The sequence below is a fragment of the Ruditapes philippinarum genome, unplaced genomic scaffold (assembly GCF_026571515.1).
Source record: "Ruditapes philippinarum isolate M1 unplaced genomic scaffold, ASM2657151v2 ctg3610_1_1_1_1, whole genome shotgun sequence".
In the NCBI taxonomy this organism is placed as follows: domain Eukaryota; kingdom Metazoa; phylum Mollusca; class Bivalvia; order Venerida; family Veneridae; genus Ruditapes; species Ruditapes philippinarum.
The window spans coordinates 14,917-35,519 of NW_026866660.1; the positions used below are offsets into that span (position 1 = coordinate 14,917).

At 30.5% G+C, this 20,603-nt stretch overlaps 1 protein-coding gene and 1 long non-coding RNA gene across 2 annotated transcripts; one reads left to right on the forward strand and one right to left on the reverse strand.

Moving 5' to 3' along the window:
* Positions 1 to 56: 56 nt before the first annotated feature.
* LOC132733260 (uncharacterized) lies at positions 57 to 6,223 on the reverse strand. Its single transcript, XR_009626148.1, has 3 exons — positions 6,021 to 6,223; positions 237 to 400; positions 57 to 78 (listed from the first exon to the last, which is right to left on the reverse strand). It is a non-coding gene; the product is annotated as an uncharacterized LOC132733260 (long non-coding RNA).
* Positions 6,224 to 8,675: 2,452 nt separating this feature from the next.
* On the forward strand, positions 8,676 to 18,531 carry LOC132733261 (uncharacterized). The gene is made up of 9 exons (XM_060719865.1): positions 8,676 to 8,835; positions 9,174 to 9,599; positions 9,962 to 10,378; positions 12,779 to 12,820; positions 14,650 to 14,775; positions 15,377 to 15,449; positions 15,717 to 15,784; positions 17,095 to 17,119; positions 17,419 to 18,531. Exons 1-9 carry the CDS (start codon positions 8,682 to 8,684, stop codon positions 17,501 to 17,503), a joined length of 1,416 nt encoding a protein of 471 aa, XP_060575848.1. The 5' UTR covers positions 8,676 to 8,681; the 3' UTR covers positions 17,504 to 18,531.
* The last annotated feature ends 2,072 nt before the right edge of the window (positions 18,532 to 20,603 follow it).

A 20,603-nucleotide genomic window follows, 5' to 3' on the forward strand; every position in this document is an offset into this window, starting at 1 on the left:
TTTTTTATCAATTGTTGTGGTGGTTTTCCTATATAAGTCCAGTGGAAATGTGCAATAAAAAGTCTGACTTACAATTACCTGTCAGAAAAAAGCAGACACACAATCTATGAAATCGTTATGTTCACAGGTTTTAAGATAAAACTTAAGATGCAATTCTCTGTCATTACTACCATAAGTTATCTATTTACTAATTTCTAAATATGTGAAGTAAAATATTGAAAAATTTATATTCTTACATTGTATCCATAATGTGTACCCACTGGAATCATAAGGCCATCTTTATAAAAGTTAACTTTTACATTTGTTGTGTCCTTGAATTCTACAATACAATCCAGTTTAAACTCGGCTCCCTCAAGAGCTAGCATATATGTCGTCTCCGGAATAATCTTTATATCTATAACTGTAATAAACAGAGATATAGACAAATATATAATCACACCATCCATGTGATTTTATCTACATTTTAATGTTTTAGGCAATAAAATGTGAAAAATTAAGCAAGTGGATTGAATTTTTTTCTTAATGTTTTCATGGTAATTATTTTTATTGCAAGTACCGTATTTGGAAAGGAATGAACACAAGTCACAATGATTTGCTAGATTATATGCTAATAGACTCCCCTGCAAGATTTCAACTAAACAAATCCATCAAAGGATTATTTGATTCATTCGGATTGGCCCCTCCTACATCTTCGTGCAGAAGTTAAGAATTAAAAATCCATAAAAGGTGGTTTGTTTTTCTTATTAAGTTGTTAACTGAACAAATTTGATATTTTATTTTAGAAGGGATTATTTTAAAGAAAGATTTACAAAATACTTTTTTTCAAAATTATCATTACTTGTCTACTGCAGTAAGTTTGTTTTGTACAATTTGGAAATAAGATACTGTTAAAATTAAAGAAAATCATAATAATAATTTTAAATGATTATTATTGTTTTGATAATTTACAGCGAAAAAGGTGCTTATAGAAGTAATGGGAAAAATGTTTTTGGTTCATTGAATTCATTTGAAAAAATAAAAATTTTTAAACAAGATTTTTTAAAATATTTTTGAAAAACTGTTTTATTTTTTAAGATGAAGGGGTATTTTTTTGAAAATTTTTAATATGTTTGATAGTTTTTTTATTTTCCCTCCCAGCAGCTTTAAAATATGAAAATAAGAATAAAAGGGGAATTTTAAATTTATTAGAGAAACAAAAAAAATTACTACCAAAAAGGGAATTAAACCCCCAAAAACCCTTTTTCCCTTTATTTTTTTGCGGGGAGACTTTTAAAGGGGCAGGACCAAATTGGGTTTTGGATTTTTTTTCCCAGATAGGTTAGATTATAAAATTTTGTTTTTTTCTGCCATATTTTAAAAAAGACACCTTGAAAATTCTCTTTAGTTTAAAAACCCAAAGATTTGCAAGTACAATAATTTGGGTAAACATTTTTTGGCGTAATTGAAATTCAATTCTTTTTAAATGGTCGCATGTTCAAAAGGAAACAAGACGGGGAGATATAAGTTAGTCCTTAAATTTTTTTGTTCTTTTTATTAATGACCTATTGTACTTATCTTCGGGAACAATGTTGTGATAGGTGGCATTATATAAATATTTAACTATTTTCCGGATATTATAATGAATTATTAGCAGATGAATGTTGCAGACACTTGCTGACATTTGCAACGCCATGCTTTAATGCTTTCAAGTCGTTTTGGCGACAATGTGACAATAAGTGTGTCAAATAAGGGCAAGGTAAGAAAAAAAAGTATTCCCCGTAGAGGTTGGTCCTTTAAAAACAGTTCAGAGAAACATAGGAGGTTTTGGGGATAGACAATAAACCTAACATTCAGATTATTTAAATGTATGGGTCTCTGCTTTTCAACACCCCTAAATTTTTCAATGGCCCAAAAACACAAGCACTCGTATAAGTTGGCGTCTTAAGCAACAAAATCTTGTCTTATTGAAAACATAAGAAAGGGTAATCAAAGGCAAAATTTTGGATATTTTAAATATTTTTGGGAAATTATTTTAAAGGTGTTTTGATTCAATGGGTTTTTTAACACCTACACTTTTGTTACGGATCAGATATATGGGGATTTGAAAAATATTCCTTCATAATCACAGGAGAGAGGTTTCAAAGTAAAAGTTATTATACAGAAAAATTTCTGGATTAAAATTAATAAAAAACAATTCAACGATGGGGTAAGCGCTTGGCGAATGTGGGTCGTTTTCCCGGGGTTGTATTTTTTTCTACTAAAAATTTGTAAGAAAATTTGGTGGGTTTAAATTTAAATGCCTTTAATGCCGAATCATAAAATTATCATAAAAACTGTCGTCCTGATCATTAAAAAACTTAGGATGAAACTTTGGGGAAGACCGGTACACATAAAGCATCAGAGATTCGAGAAAATCTCTGTTTTAAATTTTGGTTTGTATTTTGTATTTGGCTGTCCCCAAGATTGTTTAGGTGATAATCACCATATTTATTATAAATTAAAACGGCCCAAATTTCTGATTTGTCCTTTACACAGGAACGGAATCTGAATAAATTTTTTCATTTATATCTCTTCTAGATTGTTAATCATTATCAAGAGGTTTTTAAATCCTTTGTTAGAATGAAGAGTTTATACTTAAGATTGGATGTCGCATTTATGTATTCTTCGGTTATCAAAAAAAGCTTTGGGTAAAATTCAGATGTTTCGAGTCAATTAAACTGGGGTATCATACTTTTGGTAAGACACTATGGGGATACCAAGAGATGAAAAGGAGTATGTAATCTATTTGTTTTTAAGTTATCAAAAAAACAGTGGTAGAGGATGAAATTTTGTGGAGTGTAAAAAGTTATTCGCAGGCCAAGAGATTTATACCTGGGTTTAATGTTGGTAGCATTATGCTTGATGGTTTGTCAAATGGTAAAAGCTGTTACAATAATAACAAGGATTGTTTAAAATTATATGTAGGTTGGATTTCATACAATAGTAAACTGAGATACCCTTGCTTTTCACTATGTAAAAGTGTTGTTTTTTTCTAAAATAATGTGGTGCATCTCTCTACAACAGTGGGAATTTCTGGTATTGTAAATGTATAATGGGCCGATGGCTTTCCTATACAAATGAAATGTTGTTATTGTTATAGTATTAATAACTAGAACTGCCACTGTCATGGCGTGAAATACCCGCCGCATACCAAATTTGGGCGGAATTTAAAGTGACCCTTGGAAGTCAAAAAACCTCCCGCAAAAATGAGGGTTTTCTAAGCTAGTGTTGTAAGTTTTTGTATTTCATGCTTCAAAAGTGAAAAAGTCAAAAAACAAAAACATTGGGGGGACAGGCAAATTTAAAAAGGGGGCATCTTCTATTTAAAAACAACCACAATTTCCAAATTTTGAAGAAATGTTTACCAAAGGGCCCGAAAACAAATTTAGCGGACAAACTTTTTTTTAGTTTAAAGGCCCCCCGGGGGGACCTTGAAATTTTAAACCCAAATGACTTCAAAAATTTAAAAATGGGGCATCTAAAGGTCAAAGATAAACCTCCCTGCCAAATAAAAAGACTTGGGTTCCCAAAAAATTCTTTTAAATTTTTTTTGGGCCCGGGCCCAAACTTTTTTTTAAAATCAATGCCCTATTGACCTTGACCTTTGAACCCCTGGTGACCAAAATCAGAGGGGTCATCCTACTAATTCATGAACGAACCTCCATGCCAATATGAAAGACTGTTGGGGTCCAATGGAAATTTTTAAGGTTTATTTGGCGGACAAAGGCTTTTTGAAATCAAAGGCCCCTGTGACCTTTTTACCTTTGACCTGGTGACCTAAAAATCAAATAGGGGTCATCTACTAATTATTTACTAACCTTCCATAGCAAATATGAAGACTGTGGGTCAATGGATTTTTTAAGTTATTGAGCGGACAAGCGGGTTTTGAAGTAAAGGCCCTGTGACCCCTTTTCCTCAGACTGGTGACCTCAAAATCAAAAGGGGGGTCATCTTTGATAGTGACTCACCTCAATGCCAAATATGAAAGACTGTGGGTTTCAAATATTTCTAAGTATTATTGCCGGAAAAGCTTTTTTTGAAGTCAAGGTCTCTATGACCTTGAACCTTTGACCTGGTGACGGCTCAAAATCAATAGGGGTCATCTACTAATCGTGACTCACCTCCATGCAAAATATGAAGACTGTGGGTCAAAATATTTTTAAGTTATTGGGCTGACAATCTTTTTGAAGTCAAGGCCTCTGTGACCTTGGCCTTCGACACGGTGACATTAATATCAATAGGGGTCATCTACTAATCATGACTAACCTCCATGCCAAATCTGAAAACTATTGGTCATAGGAGACTGTGGGTCAAAATATTTTTAAGTTATTGGGCGGACTAGCTTTTTGAAGTCGAGTCCCCCGTGACCTTGACCTTTGACCTGGTGACCTCTAAATTAAGAAGGGTCATCTTCTAATCATGACTAACCTCCATGCCATATATGAAGACTGTGGGTCAAAGGATTCTAAAGTTATCGGGCGGACAAGAGAAAAACCGACGGACGCCCGACGGCCGGACAGCCGGACGGACAAGCTGATTCCAGTATACCCCCGTTACAACTTTGTTGTGCGGGGGTATAAAAAGATGTATGTAAAATATTAGAGGTCCGCAAATATTGTTGAGCATTCTGCCCCTGAAAAAAATATACTTTTCTGTAAAAACTACAAGAAATGTATATCTTTAAATTATGTTATTGTTTTTATTATTAAGAGGGATGTACAACAATAAACGTGACTTGGGCTGTCAATAATTGGAAAATTTTCAAATAATCACTTATTTTTATATATCACACTTAATCGGAAATGAATACATACAAACTGACACCATATCTAATCTGATACCGGAAATAGCTTGTCCGTAACAGCAAATTTAAAAATTCACGGTCACTCAAATCGGCGCAGTGCGTAAACTTGCGCTGACAAAAGACACTTTATGATACGTATATTTTACAATAGGGCAAATTTGGATTTCAAAATATACCAAAACGTCATTAGCCATATCTTTGACATTGTCATAAAAAAATGGCTTTATAAAAACTACATTTATAGTTGCAATCACAATTCAAACGTCTTGTTAAAGAAAAAGCTGCGTTAATACTATGTCGTCGGAACGTCTTGAAAATCAATCAATAAGAGAATTTTTGTCAAAAGTAAGGCAAAAGCTGTCTTAAACATAGAAAAGTATTATGGCTCTCAAGGGCAAAGTTCCAGGAAGCCAACACATAGATTTTGAAAGGCATAAACGATTAAAAAAGTTATTAGAGATATAGAGAACAAATAAGGGAGTGGTAGAAAGAAAAAAAACATGTTCAATGACGTTGTTGACGCCAATCGCCGAGACGTTAACTAATGACTGGCGATTTACTACGATGTTCGACAGTAGCTACCGGACGTTGCAGTCAACTCAGAATAACAAAAGATTTTAAGATGTTAATGGTAATGCGTATATTATTATACTCTTGGTTTACAATTGTATAAATTATTTTACGTAATGGTCTGATGGTGAAATTTTGTCAACAAATTGTTAAAAAGTCACGTTAAAATTGGTTATGCGTTTTATTTATTTTGAAACAATGGCAATTTTTTTGTAACTTGTATTTTTTTCGCTTATGTGTGATTCATTATGAAGTAATGATACGCAGGCAGTTTAAATCTCTATCTTTAATGTTTCTAGTTGGTTCATGTTGAACTGCCGGCCCGCTCGAACCTTCCGCGCTCATTCTCGAAATCATCTTTTTAATCAACACGTGAGACTACAATCTTTATTATTCACGTACTCAATATAGTCCTAATCAATATAACGATTATCATCAATGTTGCCATAGGTAGTCTCTGAAAATACCATGAATAGTGCGAAAGTCATTATTACACTTAACATCACTGTTATCACAATGGTCGTCAACAAATTAAAATAAAACTTATCAGAATCATTATCATCACAATGTTCACATTTAAAGTTATAGTAGCAATATTTGCAATTAATGATAAATTCCATGTATTTACCTGATCCAGTGACCAAAAATGTCACTGAAATGATTTGAAGAAATCCAAAAAATAAATAAATGATACTTTTCATCATGAAAACACACTAACTAAATACAAATTGTCAAAATTCACTACTTTCAACAGCGTATGTGCACTTTTAATGTGGAAGTGAAAACATCTGAATATTTAATATATTTAATGGTGTAAATAGTTGTTTATTCACTGGTTATGTTTATACTATTTCCGGTTACTGATATGTATCAAGATTTAATCAGTATATTTGTTTCGTGATTTATCCTTGGTGTAACGTTCAAAACAAATATTATTATTGTTTCTGAGATCATTCAAAATAAACAAACTAGGTAAAACTAGTTTGGATATAATACCTACTTGTTTTGTAGAGTTTACCAGCTCTTATCGTTTAGTAGTTTCATTATTTTCTTCTGCACTTTTATATTTAAGTTGTTGATATTATTAAAAATATAGACTAAAAAACTAAAAGATACCATGTAATTCTTATTCTCATTTTAGATTTAAGAATCTTATATTATCATTGACAATTTTTAAGTGACATTTAACTTTTCATGATTATATTTTGTTTTATGCTTCACAACAGCAGGTGTCAAGTGCCGTGTGGCAGCTGTAAAAAGTTGCCCCGTACTTCACTTCAGTGTTGTTATATTTTCTGGTCCTTCGGGATCATTGATGCCAGCACTATTAAGTGTTGAGAATTGAGTACCGCTCAAGCCGGTGCTAGGGGGCGTGAGGGATGTTGCACTTATTCAGTATCCCTCATGTACAGACTCAATCAAACCGAGTCTGCAATTCTCTTGTAATTTTGTTGTGATTAATGCTTCCGAGGGATCACTTTGTTTCCAGAATTTTAGTATTGACACATATACAAGAGATATCAAACCATATCGATTGAAAAATAATTAAGATTTAGGTTTAACTTTTATATCTGTTATAAAGGACAACAAAAACACATGTGGTATTAACAGTTAATTAAAGGACAGTTTTATTTATTTCATCTTTATCTCAGTTTTCAAGTGGTAAAAACACCTATAGCTTTTATATGAAAAAAGAATATCTTAACAAATTATGATTAATGTAAGATTTGATAAACAAGAAAGAGGGTGGGTGAAGAAGAAAGAAAGCCAATCACATTTGTCATCTATCAATGTGACATCGTTGTATCTTGAAGTTCATATGTATAATATCTAGTTAAGATTGTGCATTTTTGTGCAAAAATGAGGGAGGATAACGATCAAACTTTAAACACATCAAGTTGTAAAATTACCATATTTTAACTCATTTTACATCAAAACGTACATGTATGAAAATTCTAACATGTATATAGAATCTAAATATATCTTTATTTAACAATTTTCCAAAAAAAAATGATAAAAACAAAATAAAAAAATAAATAATCTGACCGGACTTAAAGAATAAAAAAACGAAAAACAAAAAGAAAATTTTGCTGACCACATGTAAACTCTGTATCATCATTTAGATTGCATACCCATTAGAAGGGGTGTTCTGAATTTAGCCGTCTAATGTCATTATTAGTTTAATGTTTTTCTCTGAAATGAAGAAAATATATATTGGATATATTAATGCTTATGTAGCACTGTTCACAAAACCCATGTTTTCTGCAACCTTCTGCCAAAATGACTTTTAATATACAAAGTGCATTACACATAGATATATGAAATGCATTTATAAACGATGTGAACTTAGAAAAAAATATTTCAAATCAATGTTTTGAAATAGAAAAAAAAAGAAAACTTCTGGTTAGAAGAAAAAAGTTATTTTCAGTCCTGAAACAAAACAATATATTCCATATGTTATACATGCGCGTGAAGCTATCTAAAAAGTCTTAAGCAGACGAGTGATAGGTCCTTGCGAGCAAAATGAGCTGACAGAACGAGAAAAATATTTTATCTAGAGATATAATTATGTATACAAGTGTATATAAACATTAATGCAATTTATGAAGAATTATTTATAGTCGACATGATTTGATATCAGTTTAATCTTCATCAATTTCTTTCTTGAAAAAAAAAACGAAGCAGACGGCCGACAAAATTTACGACCAAGACTCTCGACTGTCTTAAGACATACAATAAATGAATTTGAAATAAAAACCTTTTTTTTCGTTTTCTTACTTAACAGGTTATGGACAACATTAATGTAGAGAAATGTAATGAAACAGCTGCACAAGTGTGGCACAAAGTCAAATTGATCATTTACATAAAAGGCCTTTCTCAGCACCATCACGTTAATTTTGTATAGACGGATAACACTTGAAATTAAAAAGTAAAAATCATATTTAGAAAAAAGAACATTACATACTTTATTAATTCATGTTCTCTTATTTAGTCAGGATATAACGTTCTTTATTCATTGCATTTTCAAGAAATGGACTCCTTACAAGAATATGGCATGCCTTTCGATTTGAAATGAAAAATAAAGAGTGAAGAAAAGCTGTTGATTGAGAATAGTATATCAAATATTTGTCCACAAAAAAGCACACAACAAATTACAACTTGACTTAATTGTTTATGAGTTTTTAAGTGGCTAACATATTGAAAATGAAAACAGGAAGAGAAGGGGCAACTTCTTAAACATAAACAGGATGTTTACTGATTATTTCAGATAAACAAATTCAATATTTACATGTTAATAAACGCGTATAAACATTATACCATTTTATTGATAGTGTCGATGTTAAACTGTTTTAATAATAGATCTAAAATGTTTCTTTCGCCTAGCAACGCATTTGGAAATTTTAAATGGTTTCTTTTCATTATCGTTCTATGTCTAGTCAAAGGTAAGAAAGAAACATATACAAATTCATGAAAAAAATGTATAAGCGAAATAATAATAGTAGTAATAGCAACAACAACAACAGTAAAAAGATAATAATAGTAATGGTAATTAAATCATATTAATGACTTCACTAAAATGTGTGCATTATAAAGTGCAAAAATATTTATAATGCATGTTAATCATTATCAAATGTCCGGATAATTTATCCTGATAGCGATAAATGATTCAGGTATTATAAATAGATACATAATATAACATATAAAGAAAACAAAGCATTTAAGACCTATTACATCTATTCAAATTTCAAAGACTTAAAATACTTTCTTTGTATATTTTCAGTTACCACCTTAGACTTTACCATATCCAACGATAAAGTTTTGGAAGGTAGTTCAGGAACATTGACCATGATTTGTCATATAACAGAAACAGATGTTGATTATGTTTTCAATATACAGATATTACGAATAAAATCCAAAAGTGTTTCAGAGACAAATCCCAGTAATTGGGATAGCTTAGCTGAAATGCACTTTGGACAAACCGAGAGACCAAGTTTGAGTCCAGCTATTAATGCAAGTGCTAAGGATTACGTTGCTGGAGGTTCATGGGGCAAGATAACACCTGTTAGTACATATCTTACACTGTCTATGAACATAGAGAAGTTAGTTTGTGATGATGCTAGAGCCTACAAATGTAGATTGATTTATAAAAGCTCTTCATCCGCAAGTATTGTATCTGTTGAAAATATGGGCAGTTTTAAAGTTTATGGTAAGTACATTTACAATGTCGTAAACGCTTGCATCAATTCGACATGAGCTCAAATCAATTTAAAATAGTTTATTGACATTGTAAAAAGATTACAGTGTATAGCTTTTTCAAACAATAAGTCAGAATATTGTATCATATACATGTCTTCTTTACTGTTTATAACTTTTTTATCAACCGTGTATTATTTTTTATTTCTATGTTTCTAAAACTTACTTGATCAGATAGAAAATAATGATATTGAAGATTTACAAAAATCAATAATTTGTATATATATATATATATAAAATATATTAAAGTCAATCATTTTCTACATCTGTGTCACCAATTTCCAATTATTATTATTCTGAACTACTATTTTCCAGATAAGCCTCAAATAACATCGTTGATAGCAAGAATGAATGGTATTCTTGTACAAAAATCGTCATCTATGAAAATGGTCACGTGTAATGTAGGAGATGTTATAGAGCTCACGTGCACTGCTAACATAGGAAGTTTACCGGAAACAATAATTAGGTGGCGTAGGGCACCAGCAAACACATCAACAGATCAGTTTATCGATTACCAACCAGCACCGGGTACAAACGATGATGGAACTGCAATCAGTAACAGTCAATGTGGGTATACCAGAGTAGCTTCTATAAGATATAAAATTGAACCATCAGATGTTGATACTGATAGAGAAAACGACATTGGATTTGAGTGTTATATAAGTCTAAGTGGAGATATTTATGGAAACTCCTTTGTAACTAAAGACAACCCAAGGTTTCTCGCTGACGCTAGTAAGTTTTTTGTATTTAAATTAAACAGACAAATGCCAATACGAGTGATGATCGTGTAAATTACATTTGAACACAAATACTAGTATGTTGCTTTGTTATTTACATTAAATACCATATAAGTACTTTTTTCTGCGGGAACTTTATGTCTGCTATTTCTGCGGTTCATAACGACACCGCAGATTTAAAAACCGCAGAAAATTAAGCCTTTCCCTGTTCGGTATGTCGGAATATGTCAACCACCGGTATTGTATAAATACATTACCCTGTACCGTTATCACCCTTTGTAAAAGGGAAATTTTCTTTATGTATCAGTCGTGATTTTATTATTAGAAAAAAATTGTTACTTTGCTTGTTCATTTTTCCCAAATAAATATCATGTTTGTATGATTTTCGCTCACCCTATCTTGATTTCTTTTTAGTAAAATAAAACTGTTCGTGCAATAAACATATCCTTTTGTATTTGTACACTACGTGCGATTTTGCCATTATTTATTTTTCACACTTCATATTTATTCAATACAGTATAAAACTGGTTGCCAAAGCACGTTTTTATTTGTGTTTATTAACGTGTATATATCGATACAATTTGATTACGAAGAAACACATTATTTGTTGTCTGGAGGTTATCCGGAACATGGTACGTCAACAAATTTTGAAATGTTGTTTGTATTTATCGGTTAATTTTGCAAAAATATCTTAATTAAGACGCATCAATGCGAGAATGATGACCCCGAAGAAATAAGATACGCAGAAATTTTAAACCCCTTATTTTAACAAAAATCACAGAATATTAAGCCCGCAGAAATAAGTACTTTTACGGTATAGTGTTTGGTTTTGATTTATGGCACTATATCATATCGTAGAAAGTTTGTTTTATGTCTTTCAAAGTCTTTCTTAGACAATTCCCGTTATAATTCTAGTATTATTATATTATTATCCCCCACCAATAAATGTGTTGGGGGTGGCTATAATGGATTCGCTTTGTCGCGTCGGTCGGTCCGTCCGTCTCCATTATTGTGTCGGCTCTATAAATCCTATACCAATTGAAGAATTTTCTTCAAACTTGGCTCAAATGTTCATCTCAACTAGGCAATGTGCAAAACCCATCTTACCCTTGTGCCAGCTTAAGGTCAAGGCCACAGAGTCGAACATTGATTTAGAAAATGTTCTGAAATTTTAATATGTACATGAATATTTCTAAAACTAGAACAGATTATCATTTGAAACTTCAAATATATACAAAGTGTCGCAAGTAAGATATGCAGGTCAAGTTTCATAACTAAAAAAATGTTGGGGATAACTTTGTATTGTATTTTGACAAAGTTAAGTCTTTTTTCATGTCTTTAAATTTATTTACTATAATATTTCATAAACCAGAGCAGATATTTACTTGAAATTAAAATTTATATGAATGGTTTACAAGCAAGCTCAGATGACAAAAATTCTACAATTCCATTGAATTATGACACAAGTTATGCCCCCTTTTAGGCTTAGAAAATTTTCTGATATAACCATTAATACTAAATGTTTTGAAACTAGAACAGATATTCACTTGACTTAAAACTATATATGAAGGGTCACAAGTAAGCTCAGTATGCAAAGTTTTTCCACTCTTAATTACATTTTGACATAATTATGCCATTTTCTTAACTTCACTACTTATGTTTGTTTGTTTTAGTACATTGGGAAAATGAAAGGTTATTTGTAACTGTTTCGAACATGATTTGACAATATATATTTATACTTTACCTGCGTGTACAATTTGTCTTTTTTTCGCAAGAGATAATTTTTTTATGTATATGTATTTGTGCCCATAACCACCTTTCCAAGTCGTATTATGTCAAGGACATTTGTGGGGGTATGAATCCCATTAAGCGATAGTTCTAGTTTTTACATTAATGTATCATCAATTGTCAGTGTCTCAAATCGTCAAATAGATGTAAGATCCAACTCACTCAATCGAAAAACACAATTACTAATAAGTAATTTCCTTAGGTCCATAAATTTCTAAAGTGTAATGCGGTTTTCGAATTTGAACATTTTTTGAATCTATGTACAAGTTTATAAACTGTTTTCTATATCCGCACGTTCTTTTAGCATTGGAATGTTTCTAAAATACTGAAACTATAAAATATCATTTATTTATCATAACAACAAAAACAATCAATGTTTCACATTTAATCCTTTGAAATCCTTTTTCAATACCATGGAGTTCGTAACGTTTAAACCACACGTTTTGTTAAATCATAAAATTGATTTTATCTTAATCTTTTCTTTTAAATTCCAGTGCTGTTTATTTCATATTTAAAAAATGAAGAAGAAAAAAACATTTCACAAAGTTATTTTCTAATAAGTATTGCTTCATGGTCGATAATATTATGATGACATTTCCATTTGCAGATGAGCTAACGACATTAAGAAACCCAGTCGACGTCACGAAAGGTAATTTATGAATGATTTTCTTTGACATTAAAGTGCGTTGAAATAACTTATATTGGACCTTCAGACAGAACAAAATATATTTGAAAGAAGAGTTTCAGTGCATTTATTGACATTTATTTTATGCTTTTCAGTGGATTACTGATTTATCCGTGAAAATTATATTTGATAATTTCACAGTGAAAATTATCAAAATATATTTTCACACTTTTCAATGACGAAACTACTTTTTTAAGATTTTCCCCATGTGGTACCTCAATTTTATTTTTTCTGACTATTCCGACAATGTCAGGCTGTTTAAAGAAAAACAAAAGTGAAATTGATAAATAACTTATATGTCAAAAGTAATAAAAAGAAGAAAACTTACAGTATGTTACTTCTATTCATTCAAAATACCAATCACCAAATATCGTCTCTTTAATTTTTTGTTTCATTTTTACAGTCTGAAAAATCACTCCTTCCACATGCAAAACTGCTCTTGATGACATTTGGGAATATTTAAGTATCCTACGAGCAAAAACTGCCGTATGCTTAATGAAAACTTGAAAAGCAATGGCAGCTTTCAGTCGAGGAATATGTAAAAATCCCAGCGTTCGTAAGGCTTCCAAAATTTCCACTTTCCTATCCACTTTTTTGAATATTTACACATCTGTCAACACTTATTTATTGTCTGTTACAATCCTCAAATAAGTTTTCTATCTTTTAAAAAGGTGTATGACTAAGAAATCCAAATGATATCCCCCTGAATCAAACACAATTATTTTCCTTTAGTGAAATTACTTTAAAAATGGCGGCCGCTTACATTTAACAAAGCAAGGTCTAATATAAATTCGCAGTCAGTAACAGAAATATGGATGGATGGTTGGACTTTTTCTCCAACTAGAATTGTTTGTTTTTATTATTTAAACAAGCGATCAGACATATTTGTTTAATAAAATGAATACTATCACCACCATTTAACGTTGATTGTGGAACTTATTTTTCAGCCCATGACTTCTTGTATCTAATGAGAAATTCGACTTTTTGAGGCTCTCAAAGGGGAAAACAGATTTTAATATTAACGTAAATATTAGGGAAATTTCGTTTTAACTTGTTTTTAAGCATAAAATAAAAAGAAAATTTGTTTGTTTGTTGTGTAAGATGTAATTTTATTTCATCTCGTGAACTTTAAAAACAGTATTCTCACTCGTGGCTACGCCACTCGTGAGAATACTGTTTTTAAAGCCCACTCGATGAAATAAAATTTCATCTTACACACAAACAATCAAATATCCTCTATATATTTCTAAATTACAAAAAAGATAAACAGCTCAAGTCAAATTATGTGAGATAAATACTTTTTGCATGAAGGAACATTTCCTTTATTGCCTTAATCATTTTTCATTTATGCTATTTAATTTTATTTTCAACATCTCATTTTCTAATCAAACACTAAATAGAAAATCAGAAGAGTTTTTTACAGATTCCTGAAAAAAGTAGAACCTACATTAACCGCAGATAATCCCCAATACATTTTTATAACAAAGCGAAAGTCGGCCCATATTAAATGATAAAATGTCAATTCGAAGCGTGTATACATTAGATGCTTGACTCGTATTAGATGCTTGACTCGTATTATTTAGTACCTTTACTTGTTTTCCCTTAAGACAATGTGGATGCGTCTCTCACTATAAGCAATATAAGTGCAGCTGAGAAAAATTATACCAAGCGATTTCAGTGATCCCATCATTGTAATTATAATACTATATATCTTGAAAAAAACTTATACTTACATACATTTTATTAAGTTATTTATTGACAGATTAAATGGAATATTTATATATAAATTTCAGGTTATAACGATATCGAATTATCAATGAGTGGAATGGTTGGAGCTATTGTTGTTTCGCTAGTCGTTGGAATTCTTACTGGCATGCTTTGTACCTGGATTGTTCTGTATAGGAAACGAAAGTCTCAAGGTAATTATCTACTAAAAATATATAATTTGCATAAATAATTATTCCTGACATACTTGCATTTTCATATACCCTACTAAAAAGATAATTATAATGCGAATATTGCATACTTTTGTGTTTTTATTTAAAAATAGATATAATAACAATACAAATAACGTGTATATTCTTTATAAAGTGCCTCCAATTTATCACTTTCCCGTTTTATAGCCTAAAAATTACGATTACCTATTGGTAAATTATCAAAAATCTCTTACTATTGTCTAGTTATTTACATGATATGTGCCATGAAATAATGTTTGTATAATGTAACAATGTTTAATTTTTTACCAAACGCTTTAGATTTCAATCAAATTACTTCATTTATGTGATAATAATTTATTATTTATACCTACTTATATCTAGCTTTTAACAACGACCATTAAAGTGATAAAAATCTGATTTCTCAAAAGGTCAAAAACAATGGTATCAAAACTTAAGTGCTGTGAAGTATTTCGATATGACCAAATTTGTAAAAAAAATAACAAGGCAAAATTTATTTTATAATATAGTAACATACATAATTTTAAAAGGCACAATTTGATGATATTGTATACTAACAAAATAGGTCAGTCGCAGCAAGAACAACTACACTCTATACAGGCTCAGGAAACTGTGTTTAATAACATTTTATCAACATCGTAAGTAATATATTTTTCTAAATCTTTAAGTTAAACTTGTAAATGTTGTTAATATTTCGTTTTAGTTAAGAATATGACTATGAACAATATTCGGAGATTGAGTCAGACATAGGTGGACACAAAAACAGCAAACAAACAAACAACAAACTATGTTACATAGTCTGTTTGAAAAGTCATGATTTATTGGGCTACTTACAAGGACAATTGGGCCATATCGATATCGCCGTAATGATTGGATATAAGTTTGAATGTAATTATTATTTTTAGAAACATGTACGAGCAACTTCAAAACCGGACAGAAATGGAAAACAAAGCAAATTATGACACTCTGAAAGGTAAATGTTTGAAAGTACTCGTTTTGTCCTAAATATAGTGTTGGTATAAAAACATTATTACTTTTAACAATAAATTCTCCTCAAGCTGGAAAAATCAATTCAAGTAGTATTTATTATATCATGTTCATCCACCAACTAGTTCTGCTTAACTGTGCTCGTTCGTCCATTAGTAAAGAATTCCCAAGCAAGTATTTTGACAACCAAGTATAGAAGGATCTGAAGATTACGATAGTAGATTCATTTCACAAAAAAGTTTTAGTCGCATCAATTTGATCTAAAATTGGTTTAATCGTGTTATTCATGTAATATTATATCCATACATTAAGAAATCTTAAAATTGATTTATTTTTATTTTTGTTATATTGTTATAAACAAGGTAACATCCAAGTAAGAAATTATGGGTATTTCCGTCCTAGGTGTAAAAATTTTACATACTTTAATGGTCTTATGCTCCAGGGGTCATAATAAGTTATATGTGACTGCATATCAAGAAAGATTCTACATGTAGAAGGTAATTCCGAAATTGGAAGTGTTCTCCCTCAACAGGTGCGTGGAGGACGGAAGACGGAGAATACTTCCGGTAGGATTTACCTTCTGTAAATATCGTCTACATGTAGAATCATTTCTAACATACAGGCACATAAGACTTAGTTTCACTCGTGGAGCATTAGGCCATTAAAAAGTATATAAAAACCAGTTGCATGTGTGTTTGACCCATTTGGTCTCTCTGTTGATGCATTTCAATCGTAACATGTCATGACGGTCTCATCCTGGGCAAAATCTTATTTTTGGGCTTTTCTGCTTTTCTGAAGATTTGCTCATAGTCAGTTTTGATAGAAAAATATGTATTGCATTGATTCCATGCAAAAAATCCGGCAAAAAAATGACACCGAGAATGGGCATACCAATTATTTTCGTACTTGGATGTTGCACACCTTGTCTATAACAATTTAACAGAAACATAATATGTTTTCTTTTATTTTACATATTTTTAATATTTGGATAAAATATAACATGAATAACAAGATTAAACATATTTTAGGTCAAATCAATGCGACAAGCACTTTTGATTTTACGTACTAAATCGTATGCGTATTTTTATGCTGCAGAAATATTGCTTTCCTTATTACATTGTACTGTATGGAATCCTAATCGTTATCAATTACCTTGATTTAGAGCAGACATTTATCATCTGACATGTAAAAATAAAGATGCATTACTAAATTTATTGTGATGACCTTCGTTTTAAATATTTCATTCGACCATGTTTAGCTGTTTTAACAATACATCAACATTTTGAATAATTTCAGGCGATTCTGGTAACAAGATAAGCAGGTCAGTAGAATTCAATAGAATCTTTATTTAAGACATTTATGTAACAACATTTACGTGAAAGTCTGGAACTATTTCTTGAGTACTAAATACACATGAGTGTCTTTGAAGTATTGAAATATAATAATAGTTAAAATCAATGTCATTGATATGGTAACACGATTTCCAAATGATTTTCGTGTAAGATAAATATGTGTTACAAAATTATATGGATCAATTTATTTTATTATGTATTTCAAAAACAGGCTATGTTACTTATTTAAAAATTTAAGTGTTCATATCTATTTTTTTTATTATTTCAGCCAAACACATTATGAGAGACTTCAGCAGGGAGCAAATGAATTATTGTCCTATGAAACGCTTAACATACCTAATAAAAGTGCTTAACGAACAATTCGCAAACATCCAAGCTGTTGGTGACATTAATGGAATGAATAAAAACATATATAATCAAGAAATATCATTAATAACCCCTAGTTAACCCAAACATCAAATAAATTTTAATATATTTAGATCAAATATTTCGATGGAACAATGTTATTTGTACGTAAGACTTATTAATTGTGAACATTCAATTATTACCAGAAAATCACTTAAAGAATAACCCGCGCAACGGGAGCTATAAGGAACTGAAAAGTTATTAATTAACATGGGTCAGATAAACACCTTAAAGGACACCTGTATGCAAAATTTAAACAAACTTTATTGTATGGAAAACGAGTTTTGTCCACTTATCTGAACTGACGCTTAAATGTTAGAAGGGCCTTTTTTCGGGAACCATGTACTAAATACATGAAATTTATCTATGTATTTTCTTTATGAGCGATTGAAAAAATTATATATAGTTGAATAACTTTAAATATATCAATAAAGTTATTTGTATTGATAGAACTTATGTAAAAATAAAGGTACTTTTATAAACTTATTGTGATGATCTTCATTGAGAATAATTCAATGTACCTTGCTTAGATTTTTTAACTATACATCAACATTTTAAATATTTTCAGCCGATTCTGTTAACAAGATAAAAAGGTCAGGAGAATTCAATACAGTTTTAATTTGGGAACTTTGTGTAACAACATTACGTGAAATTCTAGAACTGCTTCTTGAGTACGAAATGCACATGAATGGCTTTGAAATACTGAAATATTATAGGAGAAAATGATTTCATTGAAACACGATTAATTTTCCAAATGATTTCGTGTATGACAAATATGTTTTGTTTCACAAAATTGTATGGGTCATTGTATTATTCTATGCATTTTAGAAAAAGGCAATGTGATTCATTCAAAACTTTAAATGTTCTGATCAATTTTTGTTTTTATTTCAGCCAAACACATTATGAGAGACTTCAGCAGGGAGTAAATGAATTTTCGTCCTATGAAGCGCTTAACATACCTAATAGAAGTGCTTAACGAACAGTTCGCAAACATCCAGGAAGTTGATGAAATGAATGGAATGAATGAGGAACATATTCAAGAAATATCATTTAGTTCTCCTCATTAACCCAAACATCAAATAGATTTTAATATATACATGTCAAATATCCGATGGAACAGTGTTGTCTGTATATAAGATATATTTAATTGTGAACATTTATCACCATAAAAAAGGGTATGACCATCCTAACGGGCACTATGAGGAACTGAAAAGTTATTAATTAACATAGGTCAAATATACACCTTAAACTGTATGCACAATTTCAACAAACTTTATCGTATGGAAATCGAGTTATGTCCACTTATCCGAACTGACGCTAAAATGTTAGAAGGGCCTTTTTTCAGAAACCATGTACTGAATACATTAATTTCATCTATGCATATTCTTTATGAGCGATTTGAAAAAAAATATAGTTGAATAACTTTCAATATCTGAATAAAGTTATTTGTATTGATAGCACTTACATGACTTATGGCCTGAATTTCAAATTAACACGATGAGTTTTAGCTCGTATCATTGTGCTTTATGATTATTCTAAATACATGGCTCTTGTTCCAGCAATAAATAGGGATGCATTCACGGAATGGCTAAAGGGTAATTGAGCTCCCAGTTAATTTCTCCGCACCATGCCATCTTGCAAAAAAAAACACAAAAAAACATTTCCTATGTTATTTAAATTAAGGTCGAATTATTTGTCTGCTGAACACTCTTAGCAGCTTTGTATACATGCACTCATGTCACTTGTTGATATAATGCCCTTATCCATATGTCAATCAGCTTGTGTCTCTTATTATTTCAGTTAAGATAGAGTTACAACTTAAATGCCTATTCTACTTGTATATTAAGGTATGAACATCGTAATGCATTACCTCCGCTTTGAAGAGTACAATAATTTATTCAAATAGGCTAGAACTATTGTCAACTTCATTGAAACTTGGCCGTGGGTTCAAACACACCATAGGGTCAACTTCTTTTCTTTTAACATTATGAATCTCTCATTTTCCGTTTGGGACTGAAAAAGTGTTTAATTTTAATTGTTTAATCTTATTAAATAAAGTATTTATTAACTTAATCTAATATCAAATACGGTACCTGATATTTTCAAAGTGTAATAAAATCAAAACTACACGATAGTATTTATATTTTACAAGATTGACCAATAAACTTATGAACCAAAAAATAGGGAAACTTTGAAAACAGAACTTTAATGGATTTTTTAATTAGGCTCTCTAGCACCTTTTAAAAATGGGTGGAATAGAGTTACATTTTATATATATTCCATAAATGTTGAGAAGAATAAATCATTTTGCTTATGTTGTTTGTCAACTGAATGGTACTATTTGTTTCTTACCAAATAGTAATGGGAAAACATTTTTCATTAGAATGATATTGTAGATTATTTTAAAGATCCTTATTTCTGTTGCGCAAAATTAAATACCTAAACACGTCTGAGAAATAAAATTTGCTCGAATGGTTGCAAATCAAAGACATGTCAACATATTTGAACTTATCTGCAACCCTAAACTAACAATCTTTATACATATTTTTAAATGTGTCTCTACTCCAATGTACGTAATAACCATGCGATGTTTGTGTGCATAGATGTGTATCAGTTCTGCTGCGGATAGGCAATGAACGCTCCAAATTTCCAAACAATGTTCTTAATTCTAAAAGCCCATAAGAAGATATGGGCTACTCGTAATATCTTCAGGTCATAAGTTGTCGATTCTAAAACCCCATATCAAGATACAGTGTTTAAAATTAATTATTTTAGGTAAAGGTGACAAAGTATAATAATATGAAAAACTATAAAAAAAGCATTCAAGTGAAATGTTTTATTGAACTTAACGTACTGTGCAAAATTATATAACATGTCTGCTTGACAAATCATCAGCAAATAAAAATCACTGATAAAAAATTGAATATTCAAGAACAAATTCAACAGTTATAAACAAATGAATATTCAAAAATAAAATGAAATAGTTATAAACTATTGAACATTCAAAAACAAATTAATTACAGGTTCAAAGTAATGCATTAAAATACA